Genomic DNA, 21,875 nt, shown 5'->3' with positions numbered 1-21,875 from the left:
GAAATTGAGATCCTTAAGGTTAAGAATTGTGTCTCAGAATCCTCCCCCACTCTCTCTGTCTCTGTGTGTGTGTGTCTCTCTCTCTCTCTCTCTCTCTCTCTCTCTCTCTCTCTCTCTCTCTCTCTCTCTGATGTAGTTTTTGATTTTTTTTTAACATTGTAAAACCAAATCACTGGTTACACAATTAAACAATCCAATCCAATCCAATCTCTCTCTCTCTCTCTCTCTCTCTCTCTCTCTGATCTTCTCAAAGGAATTATCAAAATCGTACCATTACAATTTCTACAAAATATTCACTAATTTGTGCAGAAAGCCGCACATGTTATTAAACTCGACAAATACAAGAGTGTGAAAACAGGTGATAAACAGGACCCTTTATTATGAGTTATTTCTAATATGCTGACTGATAGCAAATGATAACAGACATGTCGAGAAAAAAGATATCAAGCATGAGCCTTTTAGACGAATGCTGATATCGTTTGTGAGACATGTCTGTTATCATTTGCTAACAGTCAGCATAATTATTAGAAATAACGGTTTTATTACCGTTTAATTCGACCAAAAGAAATTTTGAAGCGACCCAGCGAATTAGACAGAACAGCCGCAATGGGAACTTGAGCGCTCCTACCTAATTATGCCTGTCAGTCAAATAATTCTCGTGACCTGGGTCAGCCAATCAGAGTAACACACCTGACGTGATGAATATTCACAGGTCAAATGCGTTTGACACACAACTATCTCACAAGATAAACCATGTTGAACATGCGTTTCGCTTGCTTCGCTTTTTCTTGTTGAACAGAGAGCGACAGATTTAGAACCGACTCCAGACGGATGGGAAATGACGTAAAGATACATTTGACGTAAAGCGAGTGACACAATTTCACTTGATTATTCCGAACTTAGATAATTTAGATTTCAAGTGAGCGGGGTCGGCATTGCACACTCAGATGATGGGCGGTGCCTTGCTGTTCCGTAAAGCACCCACCGACAAAACTCGCTTTTCGGTATTTTTTTTTTAGATAAAGAGAGTATTATCTGATAGCATTTGAAGTGTCATTCTTTAGAAAAATCCCGCTGATATTGTTAATTTAAATTTTCACTTTGTCTTGTTAATTTTTAGCCTGATAAACAAAAAGGGTCCATGCCCGAACGTTATAACATTTAGAGGGTCACCTAGAATCCGTCCTGATTGGTCAAAAAGCCATATGGGGCACTGGATTGGTAATAAACAATTATGTTTATGCCGACTACAAAACCTGAACTGTACAGACCTGAGAGTCTCCATCATCAGCATTAACATCCACAACTACAGTGCTCGCGTTGGCGTTCTCCAGAAGGTAAACGGTGTTGTTTGGGGTGATTGTAATGACTGGTGTAAAGTTGTTGACGTCCTGCAAAATATCAGCAAACGTTTCATGTTACTATCGTGTACCTCGTTACTTTAATCATCCCGAACTCAGGAATAAAAATTGGAGAAAAAAATTGGTAATGCAAAAATAAACACACACCACGGCAATTAATATCCAAACCAAGCAAAAAGCGTACGTCACAAAATTAAGTGAAGGCATTATAAATCCTGCATAGCTAGATGTGCTTAGATAATACCACAGTGATATACCAGAGCAGTATATCTATTTTCTCGGTATCGAAACAAATTCCTATACTGAACAAATAAACATGGTGAGATGGAGTGGTGTACGTAGTAGGGTTGTAGGGAGTTGGCTTGTGGCGCAGGTCGGGGTGGCAGTTGTTGAAAAATGGCATAAGTAGAAATGGCTATTAAACACCCAGGCCGAAATACAAATAATAAAATGTAAAAAAAGTAAAACTGTTCACTCACGTTGACAATGACGGTAACGGTACTTGAGGACGACGGATCAATGGCGGAACCATCTGATGTGGTGACCGTAAAGATATACTGATTCTTTACATTGTAGTCCAAGGCTTGGATAGTCCGAATTTCGCCCGTCGTCCCGTTGATGCTAAAATTGCCATACTCACCAGAATCAAACTGGTACTGAATGTTGTCTGTAGTGTCCATATCCGTTGCCTGCAGAACAAGGGGAAACACTTCAGGAATCTAAACCAGAAGGGGTGAACACAAAGAAGTGACAAAGAGGTTTTGCTGACGATCATTCTCATCAAGATGATATTAAAAATCACTATGGCGAAGTAGAGAAATAGATCGGTTGTCGTTGTTACGGTGTGTGTGTGTGTGTGTGTGTGTGTGTGTGTGTGTGTGTGTGTGTGTGTGTGTGTGTGTGTGTGTGTATGTGTGTGTTGTGCGTATTGTGTTGTGTTGTGTTGTGTTGTGTTGTGTACGTGAGTCTGTTCGTGCGTGCGTGCGTGCGTGCGTCTTTCTGCTGGTCTAATGTGCTTGTGCACGCGCGCATGTGTGTAAACATTTCATGATTTAACTTTAAATAAGGGTGACAGATCTGAATATCAGTTGCTACTAACCGTGACCTGACCCACAATGGCACCAGAAACCCCTTCGTCCACATAAAAGGTGTAGTTCCTATCGAACACAGGTATGTTGTCTTGAAGATCTCTAACTCTGACAATGACCCGGGCAACTCCAATATTGCCCCCTCCGTCAGTGGCCAGCACAGTAAAAGTAAAGATCTTGTCTTTCTCATAGTCAAACGGTCGAAGGCTGGTGATCTGGCCACTTTCACTGTTCACATTGAAGCTGCAATATCAAACAGATTGACGTTTTCAGTTGCAGGAAGAACTCGTTTACATGCAAGGGCGCACATGCACGCACTCACGCATTGTTACACAGACATATATACACTTGCTGACACACGAGCATCTGTCCATCCACACACACACACACACATACACACATGCACACGCACACGCACGCACACACACACACACACACACACACACCGCACAAACTCACACATACACAGACAGACAGACAGACAGACAGACACACAGACACACAGACACACACACACACACACACCGTGGCACACACACACGCACACACATTCACACTGATACTCACTCGTTGTTTTCAGGCTCAATGCTGTAGCTGACGTTAGAAAAGGGCGTGCTTGCCTTGTCTGTGTCATTGGCCTAAACATAGAAATAACAAATCTGAAGCAAAAACAAGAAGAGCAAGCGATCTATCGACTCCCTTTCGCTGCGCTTGGGTGCATTCGCCAATACCACCTGTATGACCTTGACATACGACAGGAGGCTATCAAACTTATCCAATATGTGAGGGTCACCATAGGCTATTAAACAGCCAATTGTTTCAAAAATCTAGTTTCCAACACATTCCTATTCTTTAAAAAAATATCATTTCACATTATTGTGCACCCCTCACTGACTGGACCTGGAATTTTGAAAGGATCCATCAAACCTTTGATAAGTGTCAACCAGATGTTCATAATGTGTGTAGGTAGCCTAAACGGAACAAATATTGAATTGAACATCTAAGAATTGATAATCTAAAAATTGATAATTCTACGAAGAATTGATTATGTTCCGTTGTTATCCAAGACTTGATCCTGACGTGAGAGGATAAGAACGAGAAGAAAATTACCAATAAACAAACACTCGAGCCAAATGCAATAAAAACTAAATTAAAAATCTTGAAACAGAGCAAATAATATAAGACAAACCCCACCCACACATACACACACCCACACCCACACACTCACATATACACACACAAACACACAAACATACACAGACACGCAACGCACACACTCACCCACACACACCCACACACACACACACACACACACATATACACACACAAACACACAAACATACATGCGCACACAAAGCCGGCCAAAACGTCAACTAATACTGTAAGCAACTATATATACCATCAAAAAGCACTAAATTAATAAGCAACCATGTTCATAAAAAAGCTATAACAGGACAGAGATAAGAAAGTACACCGATAAACAAAATTAGTGATGTATCGGAAGAAAATGTTCCTGGAAGAGAACCACATAAAGGCATATATGTACAACACTAAAAACGAGGTCCAACAAAAACTAATTAATACAGCTACGCAAACTAACACTTACGCAAACTAACACTTACCATTACACTGCCAACGACTGTGCCAGAATTCTGATTCTCGTCGATTGTAAAGTTGTATTTCGTCGGGCTGAACATTGGCGAGTTGTCATTCACATCCAGGACTATCACTGTCACAGTGGCTGTGGCGCTCTGCATGAACACACACACACACACACACAATCACGCACGCATGCGCACACGCACACACACACACACGCACACACAATCCCGCACGCATGCGCAAACGCACACACGCACTCACACACACACACGTACACAATTTCGCACGCACACACACACACACACACAAACACGCACACACACACCCGAGTTTACATCGATCAAAAGATACTGCTACAAAAATAATAATCATTCTACGTTTTCTACGAAAGGTCTTCCTTGATCAAATCAATCTGTTGGTAAAATTAAAAACAAGAATTGTCAAAGTAAATGTTCTGTTCTAGCTGATATCGTGTTTGTCATGCTTACATTTCCACCAGTATCCTCAGCTCTCAGCACCACAATGTAGCGTTCCACTCTCTCACGATCCAGGTTTACGGTGTTGCGCAAAATGTGGCTGTTCGACGAGACACTGCATACATTATAAACAATACGATATACAAAAGAGTATGGTGTAGCGACATTTCCGTTGACATCATATACATGTGTGTGTGTGTGTGTGTGTGTGTGTGTGTGTGTGTGTGTGTGTGTGTGTGTGTGTGTGTGTGTGTCTGTGTGTGAACGTATGTGTGTGTGGTGTCGTGTGTGTGTGTGTGTGTCTGCCTGCCTGCGTGAGTTTGTGTGGGTGTGCGAGAGAGAGAGAGAGAGAGAGAGAGAGAGAGAGAGAGAGAGAGAGAGAGAGAGAGAGAGAGAGAGTGAAAGAAAGATAGACAGACAGACAGACAAAGAAAGAGAGAAGCAGAGAATGACAGAGACAGGCAGGGAGATAGTGACAGAGGAGGGCGGGGGGGGGGGTGAGGTTGGGAGGGGGGCGAGGTTAGGCGCAGGGTTGGGGGTGGGTCTGGTAGGTGGGTTGGGCATGCTGGGGTGGAGGGAGGGGGTGCAAAAGGTCTATGGATGTACAATTTAAAACTTAATATTTGCAATCGCTAAAACTGACTTGAGCGTGTTGAAGTCGTTCATAGGATCTGAACTTGTAATAGTGTATGTTAAGTCATCGCCTTCTGGGTCAGTTGCCTGAAAATGAAAATCAGAGAACGGCCTGAGAAGCAAGCTCTAACAGCCAAACCTCAGATGCAAAATAACCTGAAATATTAAACAGGTAAATTATTTTCACAATTCTTTACAGTCTACACGAATACCTCATTGTTGAATGCTATTGTATACAACCAAATTACGCCCAATTGGATCATCTGCCTATTATTTTCTCTGTATGGAGTTTCTCATCGACTCATTTGAAACTGCAAAAAAACTAACATGTCGCGTAAGGCGAAATTAATACATTTAGTCAAACTGTCGAACTCACGGAATGAAACTGAACGCACTGCATTTTTTCACCAATACAGCTTCGTCAAACCCCCGCACGTTTAAAACGCAGTGAAATTGACAAGCCAGTCAGTATAGCGTAGCAGCGGTTGCGTTTAGAAGGATAGCGCGCTTATCTGTATCTCTATTCCTTTTAACTTTCTGAGCTCGTTTTTAATCCAAACATGTCATATCTATGTTTTTGAAATAAGGAACCGACAAGGAATAAGATGAAATTGTTTTTAAATCGATTCCAGAAATTTAATTTTAAACATAATTATTATATTTTTAATTTTCAGGGCTTGTTTTTAATCCGAATATGACATATTTATATATGTTTTTGGAATAACAAAAACAAGTCGCGTAAGGCGAAAATACAACATTTAGTCAAGTAGCTGTCGAACTCACAGAATGAAACTGAACGCAATGCAACGCAGCAAGACCGTATACTCGTAGCATCGTCAGTCCACCGCTCACGGCAAAGGCAGTGAAATTGACAAGAAGAGCGGGGTAGTAGTTGCGCTGAGAAGGATACCACGCTTTTCTGTACCTCTCTTTGTTTTAACTTTCTGAGCGTGTTTTTAATCCAAACATATCATATCTATATGTTTTTAGAATTAGGAACCGACAAGGAATAAGATGAAAGTGTTTTTAAATTGATTTCGAAAATTTAATTTTGATAATAATTTTTATATATTTAATTTTCAGAGCTTGTTTTTAATCCAAATATAACATATTTATATGTTTTTGGAATCAGAAAATGATGGAGAATAAGATGAACGTAAATTTGGATCGTTTTATAAAAACATTATTTTTTTTACAATTTTCAGATTGTTAATGACCAAAGTCATTCCTTAATTTTTAAGCCACCAAGCTGAAATGCAATACCTAAGTCCGGGCTTCGTCGAACATTACTTGACCAAAATTTCAACCAATTTGGTTGAAAAATGAGGGCGTGACAGTGCCGCCTCAACTTTCACGAAAAGCCGGATATGACGTCATCAAAGACATTTATCAAAAAAATGAAAAAAAAACGTTCAAGGATATCATACCCAGGAACTCTCATGTCAAATTTCATAAAGATCGGTCCAGTAGTTTGGTCTGAATCGCTCTACACGCACGCACGCGCACACACACACACACACACACACACACACACACACACACACACACACACACACACACACACACACACACACACACACACACACACACACACACACACACATACACCACGACCCTCGTCTCGATTCCCCCCTCTATGTTAAAACATTTAGTCATAACTTGACTAAAGGGGCTGTCATACAGGCGACTCAGTCGTTGCGATTCAGTCTTGCGATTCAGTCTGTGGCCGATCGCACATCACATCGTAGGCCACTGACCCGTCACACGATGAACGATAGACGAACGACTGGCGAACGATAACTCCACGCGAGCGGGGCGGAAGTGACGTGTCAAAGTGAACACGGCAAACGCGCTTTGCGAGAGCAGACGCTAAATGTTCGAACGTCGCTCTACCTTTCTGAAAAATTCCTTTCAGCATGACGCCTTTGCAAGAAATAAAGTTCCCAGACAGCTGCAATTCATGTTTTCCGACCGCTGTACACGCCTAAAACGTCTCCTTTATATCTGAGTAAAAAACTGTTCTTCCAAACAGTTTTGAATCGACGAAGAGACGCTGTACGCCACTGTCCGCCATTATTTTACGTCACGGCATCAAGGCCGCAGCAACGCGTTCTGATTGGCTCTGTTGGCTCTGCCCCTGCGATTGACCGACGACTGGATCGCAGGAATAGAACATGTTCTAAACCTCAAAGCTACGAGGGAATCGCATGAGACTGAGTCGCAGACTTGTCGTAGCTGTTTTCTACGACTGAGTCGGCTGTGTGACAGGGTAAATCGCGCGACTCAGTCGCATGTGTGACAGCCCTCTAAATGTAATGATAAAGGATAAGATGAAATTGTTTTTGGATCATTTTATGAAAAAAATAATTTCACTTACAATTTTCTGATTTTTAATGACCAAACTCATTAATTAATTTCTAAGCCTCTAAGCTGAAATGCAATACCAAAGTCCGGCCTTTGTCGAAGATTGCTTTCAATTTCATTGAAAAATGAGGGTGTGACAGTGCCGCCACAACTTTTACAAAAACCCGGATATGACGTCATGAAAAACATCTATCTAAAAAATGAAAAAAACGTCTGGGGATATTATTTCCAGGAACTCTTATGTAAAGTGATGTAAAGATCGGTGCAGTAGTTTACTCTGAATCGCTCAACACACACACACACACACACACACACACACACACACACACACACACACACACACACACACGACATCGTCTCGATTCCCCCTCTATGGTAAAACATTTAGTCAAAACTTGACTAAATTTAAAAACGAAAGCAGCATCAACGAAGACAGAGCAAATATGCAAGAAACGTGATGTGTTCGCATCAAAGCAAGAGAATGCAACAGGGTTGGGTCGACTTACCTATGCTTTGGGTCACAACATCCTTCCTCTTTATTTCTTCCATCGCAAGGCTACATGCGTACTCAGAATCACCTCTACCTGCACCTATTCTTATTTAAAAAAAAATAGCAAGAGCAGTTGTGTAACATTTCTTTGAGAGGATTAAAACAAAACACATTTACAAGTATTGCCACTTACGGGAATATTCCACAAGCTGCTCTGCACAGGAACTGCCTCGCTGACGTAGATGGTGTAGTTGTTAGCTGTGAACTTGGGAGGCTGGTTTCCATCTGGTGTGACATCAACTATCACGGCCACACTGGCTCTGCACACACACAAATATACAGGTATTGGCAGACAGACAGACAGACAGACAGACAGACACACACAGACACACACACGCACACACACACACCATATCACACACACACACACACACACACACACACACACACACACACACACATATATATATATATATATATATATATATATATATCCCATGAGCTGCTTCTTTGTCTCTGTAATGCTACTATGGGTTTATGTTATACATTTTTCGGCTTCAATAGATACATAATGGGCTCAAAAAAATATATCATAGTACCGATTCCGGTTTGGCCGAGGAACTATACTTCTGCCTACACTTGACACTGCACCGAACATGTTTCAGTGGATTGATGAAGAGCATTCACAGAGGACAAAACCATGATACGTATCTGTGGTATGCGATACAGTAAACAAAGCGTTTATCTTTACACTTTGGGTGCAGGTCGAGTAAAAAAAAGAACAAAAGCGAAGAATCAACTGATAGTGACAGCAAACGAACCTCGCTGTTCATTTGAGGTGAAGCCAGAGTAGCCTCCCTTCCTCCGTGTGTTCCAACAAGCAAAGATGCACTGCGTTACGAGTGTACCTTTTTGACTGGCCGGTTCGCTTCGACGGTCATCCAACACAGGCTGTTTCATCCATTTTTCCAGCATGTCCAACTTTTTTGCTTTACACTGACGTAAGTTCATGGTTATATGAAAGTATCCAAGAGCTCAGCAAACGTGTATTTCATCCTGATGGAGTAAAATCAGTCCAAACGGTATTCAACACGCAGTTTCAAGGAGCAGCCATTACGTAGAGGTTACATGCCGAGTCTCAGTGATTATCAAAAATAATGGTCGAAGTTAGCGGATCATGAAAAATGCGAGCTTTAGCGAGCTTTTTCATGACCGCGAACTGAGACCATTATTTTTTATAATCACTGAGACGAGGTGTGTAACCTCTTTATTCCTCCTTTCTTCAGTTATTCAAAGAAAAGAGGAGGTTTTTTGCGAAAGTTTGATCGAATCCTATTCACTCAACCAGTCAACCTGCGCAGGCGATCGATTAATGCGCGGTTGTATAGTTCCGTGCAAATCATTCCATTCTGTTAACACTTCTTGTCAGTTTTCCTATTTTGGACTAAAATCAAGTACACAGATATGCTGTTATTCTGCTGTGGCGGCAAAGGCAGATATTGTGTGTTCTGTATATGTTTTGGTATCGGTTAGGATAATGTTCTTTCGTCAAATGGGACTAGCAGACGAACTTTTGCACCCGTGTTCCAACGTTAAAAACTGTATGAAGTTAAGTTTTCTGGGGAAAATAGTGCATGAAACCCCTTTAAGTTGTTTAAATTGATGATATGTGTGCATTTGGTTGCGTGTGATCTGTTTATTAAATGAAATATTGTTGAAAACTGACCGTCGGATTGCAGTCTGTTGTCGAAGAAACTGAGTGAAAAGAAGGGGAACTACTCTTGTCGCTAGACAAAGTATGAGTTACTTGCCTTGGGAAATTGCTTGTGATGAACGTCTGATCTAGATTCAGAAAACAACCGAACTCATGGATTTTATATGGAGATTCATGTGTTCAGGCCTGTAGTTGTTAATTTAAATGCGGTGTGTTTGTATTGTTTGCTCCAGAGATGTATACTTCGTACATTAGAGCGTTCGGAACTTTTCAGTCGCAAAAAGTAGTACCGAAACAGAACAGCTTCTCAACCCATTGCACTATCGAGGATTCAGGTTGTTGCTGGGTCGTTATTTGTTTGGTTGCTGGGTCATTATCGAAAAATAACTACCCCTACAAGTTTACAGAGGTAAAGAAGCAGAGGGGGGAATAAACCGTTTTAGACAGAATTGACGCTACCGGTATGGGTTGATTAACGCAAGCACGATCGAACAAATTCACTAAGAGATATATTTCACGAACATGAAATGACTGCTTAAATCTAAAGGAAGTTATTCAGTAAAATGTTAGTTTATTTTCGTAATTCTACACTCCAACACAAAAATCAAACTAGAAATGGGATCCGAGTTAACCAAACCGGTGTTAGCAACCGTAGCCTGAAACTGTGACCTTGGACGGACTCAGAACCTAAATCGAAACTGTCTTTGATTCAATGAAAACTTTCATTGTGTGTGCTTTCTTTACTATCTTGAAACTAAAATGCATTCAAAAGCAAATCGAACAGTGGTTTGAATGTAGATTTAACACACATTTACGGATGCACTTGTTTGCACTTCATTTCTTCGGCGACGTGGCTTTAGCATGGGGTAGTGAAGAGGAACACACCTCGCTGGCTCACCTATTTTACACACCACAGACAACTACAGTGCTTTATTGTGGTCCACGTTGTCTTTGGTGTACGCATGGGATATACAGCTTACAACACTCGTGTTTTTTTATATGGCTTGTATTTCAGTCAAGACCCAGCGGGAATATCATCGGGATTCACTCGCCAGAGGCTCGTGAATCCCTATGATATTCATCCGCTGGGTCTTGACTGAAATACAAGCCATATAAAAAAAACCACTCGTGTTGTAACCTCTCTCTATATATATGAGGAGGGTCTGATGAAGGGACACTTATTTCTCTCTCTTTCTCTGCTAAGAGATTTTAACAAATCTCGGAAGAAAGTCTCTGCTGACTTTCAATTGTTTCTTTCACAATTTCTGATGTTATATATATATATATATATAGCCAATAACATAAAATGTCTTGATATAATTAAATACATAATCCATAAATGAAACAAGACAGACGTGTATGCAACGCGAAACGGAGAAGCAAAACCCCAGGACACATGACAATAGAAACTCACGTCTGGTCAGTATGTCCTAGGCCAGAAACCTCTGTCTGAAGTGTGAAGGAATCGCCAGCCGACACTGCTCCTTGAAGGAAGACACCTCCGCTGGCGTTGATGCGAAACATGCCAGCTAAACCATCAGGGTAGACATCTATGATGGTGTAGTTCAATTGACTGCTGTCTCCACCCTCTATCTCAGAAGCGTTCAGCTGTTCAAGAGATCAAAGCAAAATAATTACCAAGTGCGCTGGAAAAGTAGTCTTGATTGTGGCAAATAATTTAAAAGAGCGTACCTAGACTTCTCTTTCAGGTTTTTACTATTTTAATTGATTTTCCAACATCTTCCTTTTGACTTTTGGAGACACAGAGGAATCTTAATCTTAACAAGTTTGGTTTTCAAACAATAAATTGCCAGTAAAAGCAACCTTTTTAATTTTTGAAAAACGTCAAAGGCCGATTATTAGTCCTTTCACAAAAGATACAATGTGAATAGAAGATAGAAGGTGATTGCAGCAATAGTTTTTGCGCAGCAGGAATCATTGGCCGTAGTATTTAGTCATTCCTATGTCCTGGCCCACAGATAATTCACAGGACAGCTCAAAACAGTAAATGACTGACCGAATAAACGTAATCACCATTTTTTAATGCATGAGAACATACGTATACACACTCAGACACAGACACAGACACACACTCTCTCTCTCTTTATCTCTCTCTCTCTCTCTCTCTCTCTCTCTCTCTCTCTCTCTCTCTCTCTCTCTCTCTCTCTCTCTGTTGTTTAGATCTATGTTTTACTGAGATTTAATGTAATCAACATCCAGAACCTTCAGCATCAAGTGTGTTCGTCTTTTTGCACTGGAAAACACTGAACGTTCTACAGAAACAATATCAAGCAGAAAAACGTTGTATAATAGTTAAAACACACCTACACCTACTTTCTTCGCTGCATTCTCTCTAAAAACAGAAGATCAGTCGACCCTGCAAGTGGCCTAATCTCAATTACTATTTTGAAAGCAATGTATGTCATCTGCTCCGCATCTGTACTTCGCACGGGTAACTTCCCCTGATCAGATCGCCAGAGGGGCAGTTACTCTTGTTAATACACAATACCGCTTGGTCAGAGGTGTGTCACTCACAAAACTTCAGTCGCAATGCATTGTTGTATTTGGGAAGCTAACAGGTTTGTCCAAAAAGCAGCAGAAAAACGTCCCTGAATTGAACTTTAAGTGCAACATAACCAAACTGCTTTTGAAAATTATTCCAAATAAAAAGCAAGAACCCTTCCAGAACTACCTGGTATTTGTGATCTGAATCATCAGTTGGCATACTCTGAACGGTGAGAACTCTTTGGAGCCCAATTTACTTATGAACAAGTCGCGTAAGGCAAAAATACAACATTTAGTCAAGCTCAGTCGAACTCACAGAATGAAACTTAACGCACTGCATTTTTTTCCGCAAGACCCTATACTCGTAGCATCATCTGTCCATCGCTTGTTCTGAGCGTGTTGTTGATCCAAACATATCATATCTATAAGTTTTGGAATCAGGAACCGACAAGGAATAAGATGAAATTGTTTTTAAATCGAATTCGAAAATTTTATTTTAATCATAATTTTTATATTTTTAATTTTCAAAGCTTGTTTTTAATCCAAATATTACATATTTATATGTTTTTGGAATCAGCAAATAATGACAAATAAGATGAAATTGTTTTTGGATCGTTTTATAAAAAAATAATTTTAATTATAATTTTCAGATTTTTAATTACCAAAATTATCACTTAATTTTTAAGCCTCTAAGCTGAAATGCAATACCAAAGTCCGGCCTTTGTCGAAGATTGCTTGGCCAAAATTTCAATCAATTTTATTAAAAAATGAGGGTGTGACAGTGCCGCCTCAACTTTTACAAAAAGCCGGATATGACGTCATCAAAGACATGTATTGAAAAAATGAAGAAACTGTCTGGGGATATCATACCCAGGAACTCTCATGTCAAATTTCATAAAGATCGGTCCAGTAGTTTACTCTGAATCGCTCTACACACACACACAGACAGACACACAGACACACACACACACACACACACAGACACACATACACCACGACCCTCGTTTCGATTCCCCCTCTATGTTGACTAAATGTAAAAACAAAGCAACGAAAAAGAAAACACGACAGATAGTCAAAGTCAACGGATATCTTCTTACTGATTTGTTCTGAAGTGTCCGTTTATGAACATGGGTATCAGACTATTGCGAATCACTCAATCACTCTGTCACAAAGATGTGAGTAGGATATTTGTGATGTGAAACACGTAGTGATTTTAACCTCCCTAAAGATTGAATTGGGATATGCTAGGACACGTTTGAAGCGATATCACGGGTTTCGTGTGTTGCACGAGAAAACCCTAGTTTGACATGAGTTGTGTTTATGAGAAATGTAGCTGGTCTGGGTTTAATAACGTCACGTTGTAGATGCTCGACACAGCAGGGTGTCTGGCGTGTGTCAAGTTGACGGACCTGACACGGAAAAGGCGTGACGATGGTGGAGAGAGAGACCACATCGGCGCAGATGGCTGGATGGAGGAGTATCCATCGTCACCGGTCGTAGAGACGACGGTTCTTTTCGTTAATGGCGAAATTGTTTCTCGGGGAGAAACGTGAAGGGTGCATGTTGGCATCTAAAAGGAGAGTTTCTGGGAATTCATCGTCTACGTGGATTCAGCGGCACAAGGAGGTGTAAATGACGACATATAGTGAGCCGTGATACGAACTCGTGAGTGTCTGTCAACACTTTACCTGGTGCAGTAATTTATTATTATTATTGAAATAGTTCTTGATATTATTAATCACATGTATGGAGAGATTGTGAAGAGAGTGTATGAACGGTGGGGACGAGAAAGTGATTGGTAGTGATGTTGTTTTGAGGTGAAGAATTATTGTTATAATTTGTGTGAGGAAATAATAAGTCTGCATCCTCCCAAATTCTGTGTTTGGAGTGTTTTAATGTGAAGATTGAAGAGTCAGTGTAATAAGATAGGGCAGAACACGTATACAGAAAAGTAACTCCTTATTCACACTACAATCCACTTCATGACACACTCACCAGCATTGCTTAACATTATGAGTATGGCGCACTAACTGGAGATTCTTCATTAAACAGTTTGAACCGTACTGTGTACCAATGATCTCCCCATTTGCCTGTTGCACAAACGAGTGACTTTGAAAAGAGTGTTGTTACTTCGTTACTTTGACTCTTTCCAAGATGTGAGTGGGAATAAACCACCAAAACACTTACACTGACGAGGAACTGCCCAACTCCGCTGTAGTCTCTCTCCGGAACGGTCACTCGTAGCAGGTCAGAAGGCACACTGGGGACGTTGACGTCCAGCACGTGGATGGTCAGGGTGGCGCTGCCGGTCAGTCTTTCTACCGTGTCCAGCTCTCGCACAGTCGCCTGTACCCAGTCAGTTGTTATCATTAAGTCGTTCACAGATCTGAATGAGTTTGAAAACCACAAGCGGCGAACAACGACATCGACAGCTGCGTACACAGCTCCTTTGAGACGAATAATTGCACAGACAGTCTGTAATCGCAACTAACAACATTGAGGCCCTACATGTCCGTCGGACGGACAAAGATTAATAACAGAAGAATTGGGGACAGAACCACAACTTCTGAAAATCAAAATAAAAAAACAAGAAAGGTAAGTTCTTGGAACGTTGATAATGACAAAATACGTTACAATCACAAATATATCGACAAATATATCGACCCAACGGTCTTTTAAGTGAACAGACAAACAATTAGTCACACACACAACTTAGCTTGATCGAAATTTTGCCCGCTCGCAAGGAAGCCGAGCAAATGAATGTCAGTTCTGAAAGTCAGTTTGAATGGTTTCGATCCGAAATAAGCGGTAAATAAAGCATGACTACAGAACAAGGTATTGGGTTATCAGGCTACCTTAACTGTTTCCATACATATACACGACAAATCAGGATCCGGTGCCATGTCCCCGAATGTTCTGGAAAAGTACGAGCAAAATTTCTATTCTTCCTTGTCATTTTTTTCTTGAAAAAGTCGAGTTTTTAAACTTTCTTCGAGAAAAAAACCACCCCATTCATCGTATCACTTTTTCTCTCTTTTCCAAATAAGTGTGCATCTTAGAAGTCCACTTGGAATTAAACCCAAGATTAAAACCCCGCACCGACAACTAGCTTACGTTTAAGATGTAGATTCGCTTGGTTTCGTAGTCGAGGGTACCCTCGCGAAACTGAATGTACCCAGAGTCATCCACGTGAAAGCCGTTAAAAGGATCAAGAGTAATCTCATAGTTCCCAGGAGGGTCGTCAGGCGCCTGCAAAAGAACATGACATTCGTCAATATTATGTTTGAAGAGATAATCCCTGTACTGTGAAAATCTGGCCCCCTTTTGCGATATTCTACAAAGTATTATTTCACTCAAACCCACGCACATCGGTGAAAAAGCAAAGAAAAAGGCAGCAAGACAGATAGTCAAAGACATTTCGATTTTCGTTTTGATTTTCATTACTTTATTGTCCCATCGCTGGGAAATTCGGGTCGCTTCCTCCCAGTGGAAAGCTAGCAGCAACGGAGTCGCGCTACCCAGGTGTCTGCGTGTTTAGGTGTATTCAGCCACCTGCACTTATGACAGAATGGCCAAGGTCTTTTACGTGGCATTGTGATGACACGGGGGTGGGACATGGCTTCCGTCTCTGGGTCTGCACATAAAGTTGACCCGTGTCCGTCCCGGCCCGAATTCGAACCTGCGACCTTCCGATCACAAATCCAGTGCTCTACCAACTGAGCTACCGTTATCATTTGCTCACAATCAGCATATTAGAAATAACTCACAAAAGCATGTTTCATCTTGAACACACAACACTAACAGTGTTGTCTGAAATGCCAGCTCTCTGACACACAAGATATTATTGTATGAAAAAAGCATCTTTGACAAATACATTTACTGCCACATATTATGAAGAAATTAACATTACTTGTACTGTCCATCATACCACCTGTATTTTGCAGACGACATTCAAACCACATAGTTAACATGAACATCATTGTCTGACATACCACATCCCTGTCTGTGACCAGGAGACGGAGAGGACCTCTGAGACCGGTGTCGTTGCTGACTAGCGTGCCCACAGCAGAGTTCTCCAGGATGTAACCTTCAAACGACCCAGAAGTGGTCGTCAACGTGGGAGGGTTCTGGTTATTAGGGATGATGACAAGCCTAAGCACTGCTTCCTCGCTGTAGTTGTTGCGCGTCTTTTGTTCTGTGGCCTGAGAAGACGCATGAAATCTTCTTTAGTAAAATAAATTAACAAGAAACTACTCTTTTTTTCCCAATTTGTTTTGGTATTTATAGGTATGGTTCCCGTCTGGACATTTTATGCATATTTGAGAGGGAATTGCGATATAGAAACAGTTGTTTAAAGTACATTTGTGTAAGTATTGTTAATGATAGAGGTATATTTAAAGAAGAAATATCAGTAAATAGCATTTGGTTAAAAAACAAACAAAAAAAGACAAATGAAGAAAGGTGCTCCCCGCCAAAAAAAGATGGAAAAAAAGAAACTACTGGTAAAGAACACCATCTTTTGGATTGTTGCCCTCTTTTCGTTCAATGATGACTTTGAATAATGGTACACATACCAAACACAAATTTGCGAAACGGAAATAACTGATGTTATTTTGGTGTCTGAATGAACCAGAGTTTTAAATAGTAGCCTATAATAGGCACTCATGCGTTGAGTGTAAATTCCTTCCAATATGTCGAACCTGCTAAAGACAAAATGAGAACCAAATGTAAAACATCACAAGCAAGCACTTACCAGTATAACGATATCCAAGAAAGGAACAATGTCTCTGTTGAAGGGTGAGATGACACGTACATTGCACTGGTACTCGTGTCCACTGACGTTCTCAGTGATTATTTCTAGGTTGTCTTCAAACCCCTGAGGAGTAGCTTAAAAAAAGAACAGAAAAGTTGCTCGATATTCATAAACAATGTAGCAAAAATAACACACACAAAACAATCTGTCAATAGCTTTTATTTCTACCGTAAAATAATAAGTTAGTATTTTACGTTACAATCAAAAAGCTGCTTGAATTACTTCCAAAATTCAGAGTTACATCCCTTTAGCCATGCAGTGCAAAAATACAAATCCTCTTTGCAACAAAAAGAGTGATAGAAATAAAGACTTAAAATTAAGCAAGAAAGGCGGATCTTAATGATCCGAATAAAAAAAAGACTTCGTGATCATTTCAAATGTTTAACAAGACGTTGTTTTTGTGTTCATACGTGTTTACATTTAGTAAATTTGTGGCTGAATGTATTCCGGTAGACTTTGAATAGATACGAGTGTGAACGTGTATGTGTGTGTGCGTGCGCGCGTGTGTGTAGAGCGATTTGTTGAAACCTACTGAACAGATCTTCATAAAATTCTACATTTAAATTCTTCCCAATGTTTTTTCTCATTTTTGATAAATGTCTTTGGTGACCTTATGTTCTGCGTTTAAGAAAAGTTGAGGCAGAACAGTCGCGACCGTACTTTTTCAAATTGATTGAAATGTTGATCAAACATTGTTTGACCTGATCCGGACAATGGATTTGCATTTGATCTTGAAAGCTTAAAAATTGTTTCATTAATTTGTTAATCAAAATGTCGCTTGAAATCGAAATTACAATAAGAGACACAAAAGAAGTTCAATCGCATTCTTTCTGTTTCTGTGAATCCCAAACAATATCCAGCTATGTAATGTTTGGATTGATATTAAACTCAAAAACAAGGAAAATCCGGTTTTTTTAAATGAGGTACCCTCTGTACATGATACCAAGACAGCGCCGTCTTGGTCGACGGGTTTCGGTCAGCCAGGACTCAGTCCTGGTACAAACGTTTTAGTTCACTGTTGATGTATAGACCAACAGATTGACAAACATGGTTGATGTCACTTCACGCGACTTGTTGATAATTCATGTTACTGCAAAAGGCACTGGATACTTTTTTCGATCAATCTTGTTCTACGATCATTTAACATTCTTGACAAGAAATGATGGTCCAGTGTTGGAGGATTACATAAAGTCTACATAATCAATTACCTTTTTAGTGATTAAAAATAGACACGGATGTGCTCATAAGGGGAACAAGAGGCGAAGCCTTCAAGGCTCACGTAAGAAATAGACAAACAGTAACACAAACTCACTACACGAAGCTTCGCAAAGTCTTAATACCAAAAACCCGCAGCTACGGCGTGGTACTTTGACCCCAACATCGCTTCTCAAGTTTTGACATGCGAAGCTTCGCCGTAGCTCGCAACGAAGTTGGTTTTTTTTGTAAGAAGAGTGCTTTTCGATTCAAGATGGACGACGAAATCAATACCATAGTGAAGAATGCATTTATCGACTTTGGTTGACCCAAAGTACAAGAACTAACCTCCTACCTGTATTATTTCATACTGCGATGCATTGACATGTCGAATGAAACTCGAAATCCCAGCGCTCACGCGGCCAACTGGTCCCGGCCGTGCTCAGTCAACGAAATAGAACACATACAATTAACTTACGTCAATCATCATCAAGTACGTAAAGTACAATTTGTGACGTAAAGTACTCAGCAAGAAGCACACCACGCGCTGGTCGAGACTACGTGCATGCGCTTTCTGACTAATAAGATTTGAGACGCCAAGACATGAAAAGAAAAAGATAACTCTTGCCTTCCAACTAGTCTCGGCCCGCTCAAAACCGAGACTTTCAGTAATTCCTTCGCGTGACGTCTAACCCTCTTACGCCATAATGTGACGTCTTCAAATGACGAAATGTTAAAGTTTCTACCACAGACATACACACACACGCACGCACGCACGCACGCACATACGCACGCACGCATGCACGCACGCACAGACAAACAAAGTTACGATCGCATTGGCTACACTTACGTGAGCCAAAAATAGCATAATTGCACTATGGCTTAAACACACTCACTGTAGGTAATGGAGCACTGTACAGAAGCATTCAGGGAGTCTCCATCACGAACTATGATCGGCACAGTCTGGTTTGGGTTCGACAGACGGGGAACGGGTAGCACTTGGAGAAACTCGTTTGGCGGCTGTTGAGAGTAATACATAACTTAGTAAAGATTGTGTGTGGGTAAAAGTTAATTATTTAGAAAACATGTTTGTATGCATACACGCTGAGGTGCAGTGAGCTTTTAAAAAAAACGTGCGTCCATTCGATCTCTTTCAAGTCACATAATTCTTACTGCCGAAAACGTATTTTGATTCTAAAAGCCGAGGTGACAGATGATATGTACAGCAATCAATAATCTATGTATCTATACTTGTTGTTACCAGACACACACACACACACACACACACACACACACACACACACACACACACACACACACACACACGTACACACACACACACATAACACACGCACGCGCACACACACACATACTAACACGCACACACTGACACACACACACACACACACACACACACACACACACACACACACACACACACACACAGAGGCTCACAGCTACACGCACACACACACAAACCCAAACACACACACTGACACACACATACACACACAACAACACACACACACACACACTCACAAACGCGTGCGCGCACACACTATCACACACACTAACGCAAGAAAGACCGCGAGGAAGAGACAGAGGGAGGGAAACAAATGTTAAAGTGCTAACTGAACACTAGACACCCACCGTGGTTGTGCCATTGACGATAGTGTCATAGTACTTGGGACGAACACAGGGCTTGTACTGACTGGTAGGACAGCTGTCATAGATGAACACAGGTCCCAAGTCATCACCGTCTGTGATGGTGATGTTCAGGTACGCCCAGCTGGACTTTGGCAAAACTTCCTGAGGGTTATCCTGCAGGCCAACAGGCAAAGAAGAAGCATGTCATTGTCGGTGTGCTATTTTTAGATTATTTTAAGTCTACCCTGGTACAAACTAATGTTGTACCCTGCCCAGATATGCGTTGCCTTTTCTACGCTTACAACAAACAAAGCTTGACAAAAAGAAACACTGGTGTCAAAATTAGGAACAATATGAGAGACATCATCGTATCATTGTTTGTGATTGTTTGCCATTCGGTATAACGGATAATAAGGGATGCGGAGAGGAACAAAACCAGTATCAAGGACAGGTAAATGGCAGAGTTCTCACCGTGGCTGTGATGTTCATCCCGTACACAGTGAGAGACGCGCTGCCAACCTGGTTTACCATGGCCTCGTAGTCCAGAGGTTTACTCAAAACCACAATTCCGCTGTCCTCGCTCGTCATTGTGAAAACTCCATCTTGTCTGAACTGCAACAATAGTATGACAAAAATAAGGGAAGGGGGGCCTTTAGCTCAGTTGCTTGAGTACTGGACACGGGTTCGAATCCAGGCCGGGACGGATACGGGTCCACTGTATGTTCAGACTTAGAGACGGTATCCTTGTCCCACCCCGTGTCACCACAGTGGCACACAAAAGAACTCGATCATTCTGCCAGAAGTGCACGTTTTTGATTACAACTCAGGCCAAATAAAAAAATATGTTGGTTTAGGATAACGGGACCCCCAAAAATAGGGTCGGTAGGTCGGCTTTATAATTTAGTTTATTTTAATTTAGTCGATATCTAAGGAGGTTACTTCCCTTAGTCTCGGTCGCAAAATGTGCCAAAAAATGGTTATCTTTTGAAAAATGAAAAAACAAGTTTTAGGGTCGGTGGGAAAAAGTAGGGTCGGTCGGGTTACCCTAAACCAACCTAATTATATTTGTATTTGGCCTAAACACGAACACACATGAGTAGGAAACGATCCGATTTTCCCAGCAATGGGATTAGAAAGAGTTGGAAATAAAAATCCTTTACAATAATTATGAATAACTGAGAGGTGATTTTATATTTTATATCATCATCATCATCATCATCATCATCATCATCATCATCAGCATCAGCATCACCATCATCAGCATCAGGATCCAGCTATCATTGTGAATTTAGTTGATCTTTAAGAACATTATACAAAACTTTTCGGAATATTGGCAGGAGATAGTTTTTATCTAAAGGCTTCAAAGGTATCGCAGGCCTACTTATACAACTGTGGAACTTAACCATGAAACAGAAACAAGCCGACATTAGGGTTTAAAGTGACGAATTTGTATCATAATTGCGGACAATGAGCTTGCACATTTAAAATATCCAATAATAATTTACTCCTACTTGAGAATCGTCAGCAGTAGCGATGCTGTATTTCACCAGCTTGTTGTTGCCGTTGTCAAGGTCTGTGGCGGAGATGGAACTGAACACTGTCATCCCCACCGGTGTCAGCTGTAAATGATATTCCAGTCAAGCTATTTAACATGTTAGCGTTTAACGTTGCAGGATTAATAAAGAAATACACATGTACGCATTGCTGTACTTGTTCGATAATATCAACAAGCACAGGCTCACACAGCTTCAAACAAACACACACACACACACACACACACACACACACACACACGCACGTACGAACACACACACGAACACACACACACACACACACACGCACGCACGCACGCACGCACGCACGTACGCACTCACGCACACACACGCACGCACGCACGCACAATCACACACGCATGCACGCACACGCATGCACATACACATACACACACACGCACATTAATATTTGACCACACTCACACACACATACAT

The 21,875-nt window shown here is 41.0% G+C and overlaps 1 protein-coding gene across 1 annotated transcript in view; it reads right to left on the bottom strand.

The window, feature by feature from the left end:
- Positions 1–1,584: 1,584 nt before the first annotated feature.
- The window catches only part of LOC138954072 (cadherin-99C-like), a 20,492-nt gene continuing 201 nt past the window's right edge, over positions 1,585–21,875 (bottom strand). The window contains exons 2-18 of the mRNA XM_070326024.1: positions 21,399–21,506; positions 20,359–20,499; positions 19,891–20,061; positions 19,137–19,260; positions 16,987–17,120; positions 16,226–16,435; positions 15,348–15,482; positions 14,421–14,579; positions 11,143–11,336; positions 8,208–8,334; positions 5,171–5,247; positions 4,540–4,627; positions 4,072–4,200; positions 3,017–3,087; positions 2,461–2,692; positions 1,841–2,050; positions 1,585–1,593 (exon numbers count right to left, since the gene is read on the bottom strand). Coding sequence (XP_070182125.1) covers positions 1,585–1,593; positions 1,841–2,050; positions 2,461–2,692; positions 3,017–3,087; positions 4,072–4,200; positions 4,540–4,627; positions 5,171–5,247; positions 8,208–8,334; positions 11,143–11,336; positions 14,421–14,579; positions 15,348–15,482; positions 16,226–16,435; positions 16,987–17,120; positions 19,137–19,260; positions 19,891–20,061; positions 20,359–20,499; positions 21,399–21,491 — 2,304 coding nt within the window. The 5' untranslated portion in view covers positions 21,492–21,506. The remainder of the gene's footprint in view (positions 1,594–1,840; positions 2,051–2,460; positions 2,693–3,016; positions 3,088–4,071; positions 4,201–4,539; positions 4,628–5,170; positions 5,248–8,207; positions 8,335–11,142; positions 11,337–14,420; positions 14,580–15,347; positions 15,483–16,225; positions 16,436–16,986; positions 17,121–19,136; positions 19,261–19,890; positions 20,062–20,358; positions 20,500–21,398; positions 21,507–21,875) is intronic.

This window comes from Littorina saxatilis, linkage group LG2 (genome assembly GCF_037325665.1).
Source record: "Littorina saxatilis isolate snail1 linkage group LG2, US_GU_Lsax_2.0, whole genome shotgun sequence".
Lineage (NCBI taxonomy): Eukaryota > Metazoa > Mollusca > Gastropoda > Littorinimorpha > Littorinidae > Littorina > Littorina saxatilis.
This window is presented reverse-complemented; position numbering and strand designations above follow the sequence as displayed.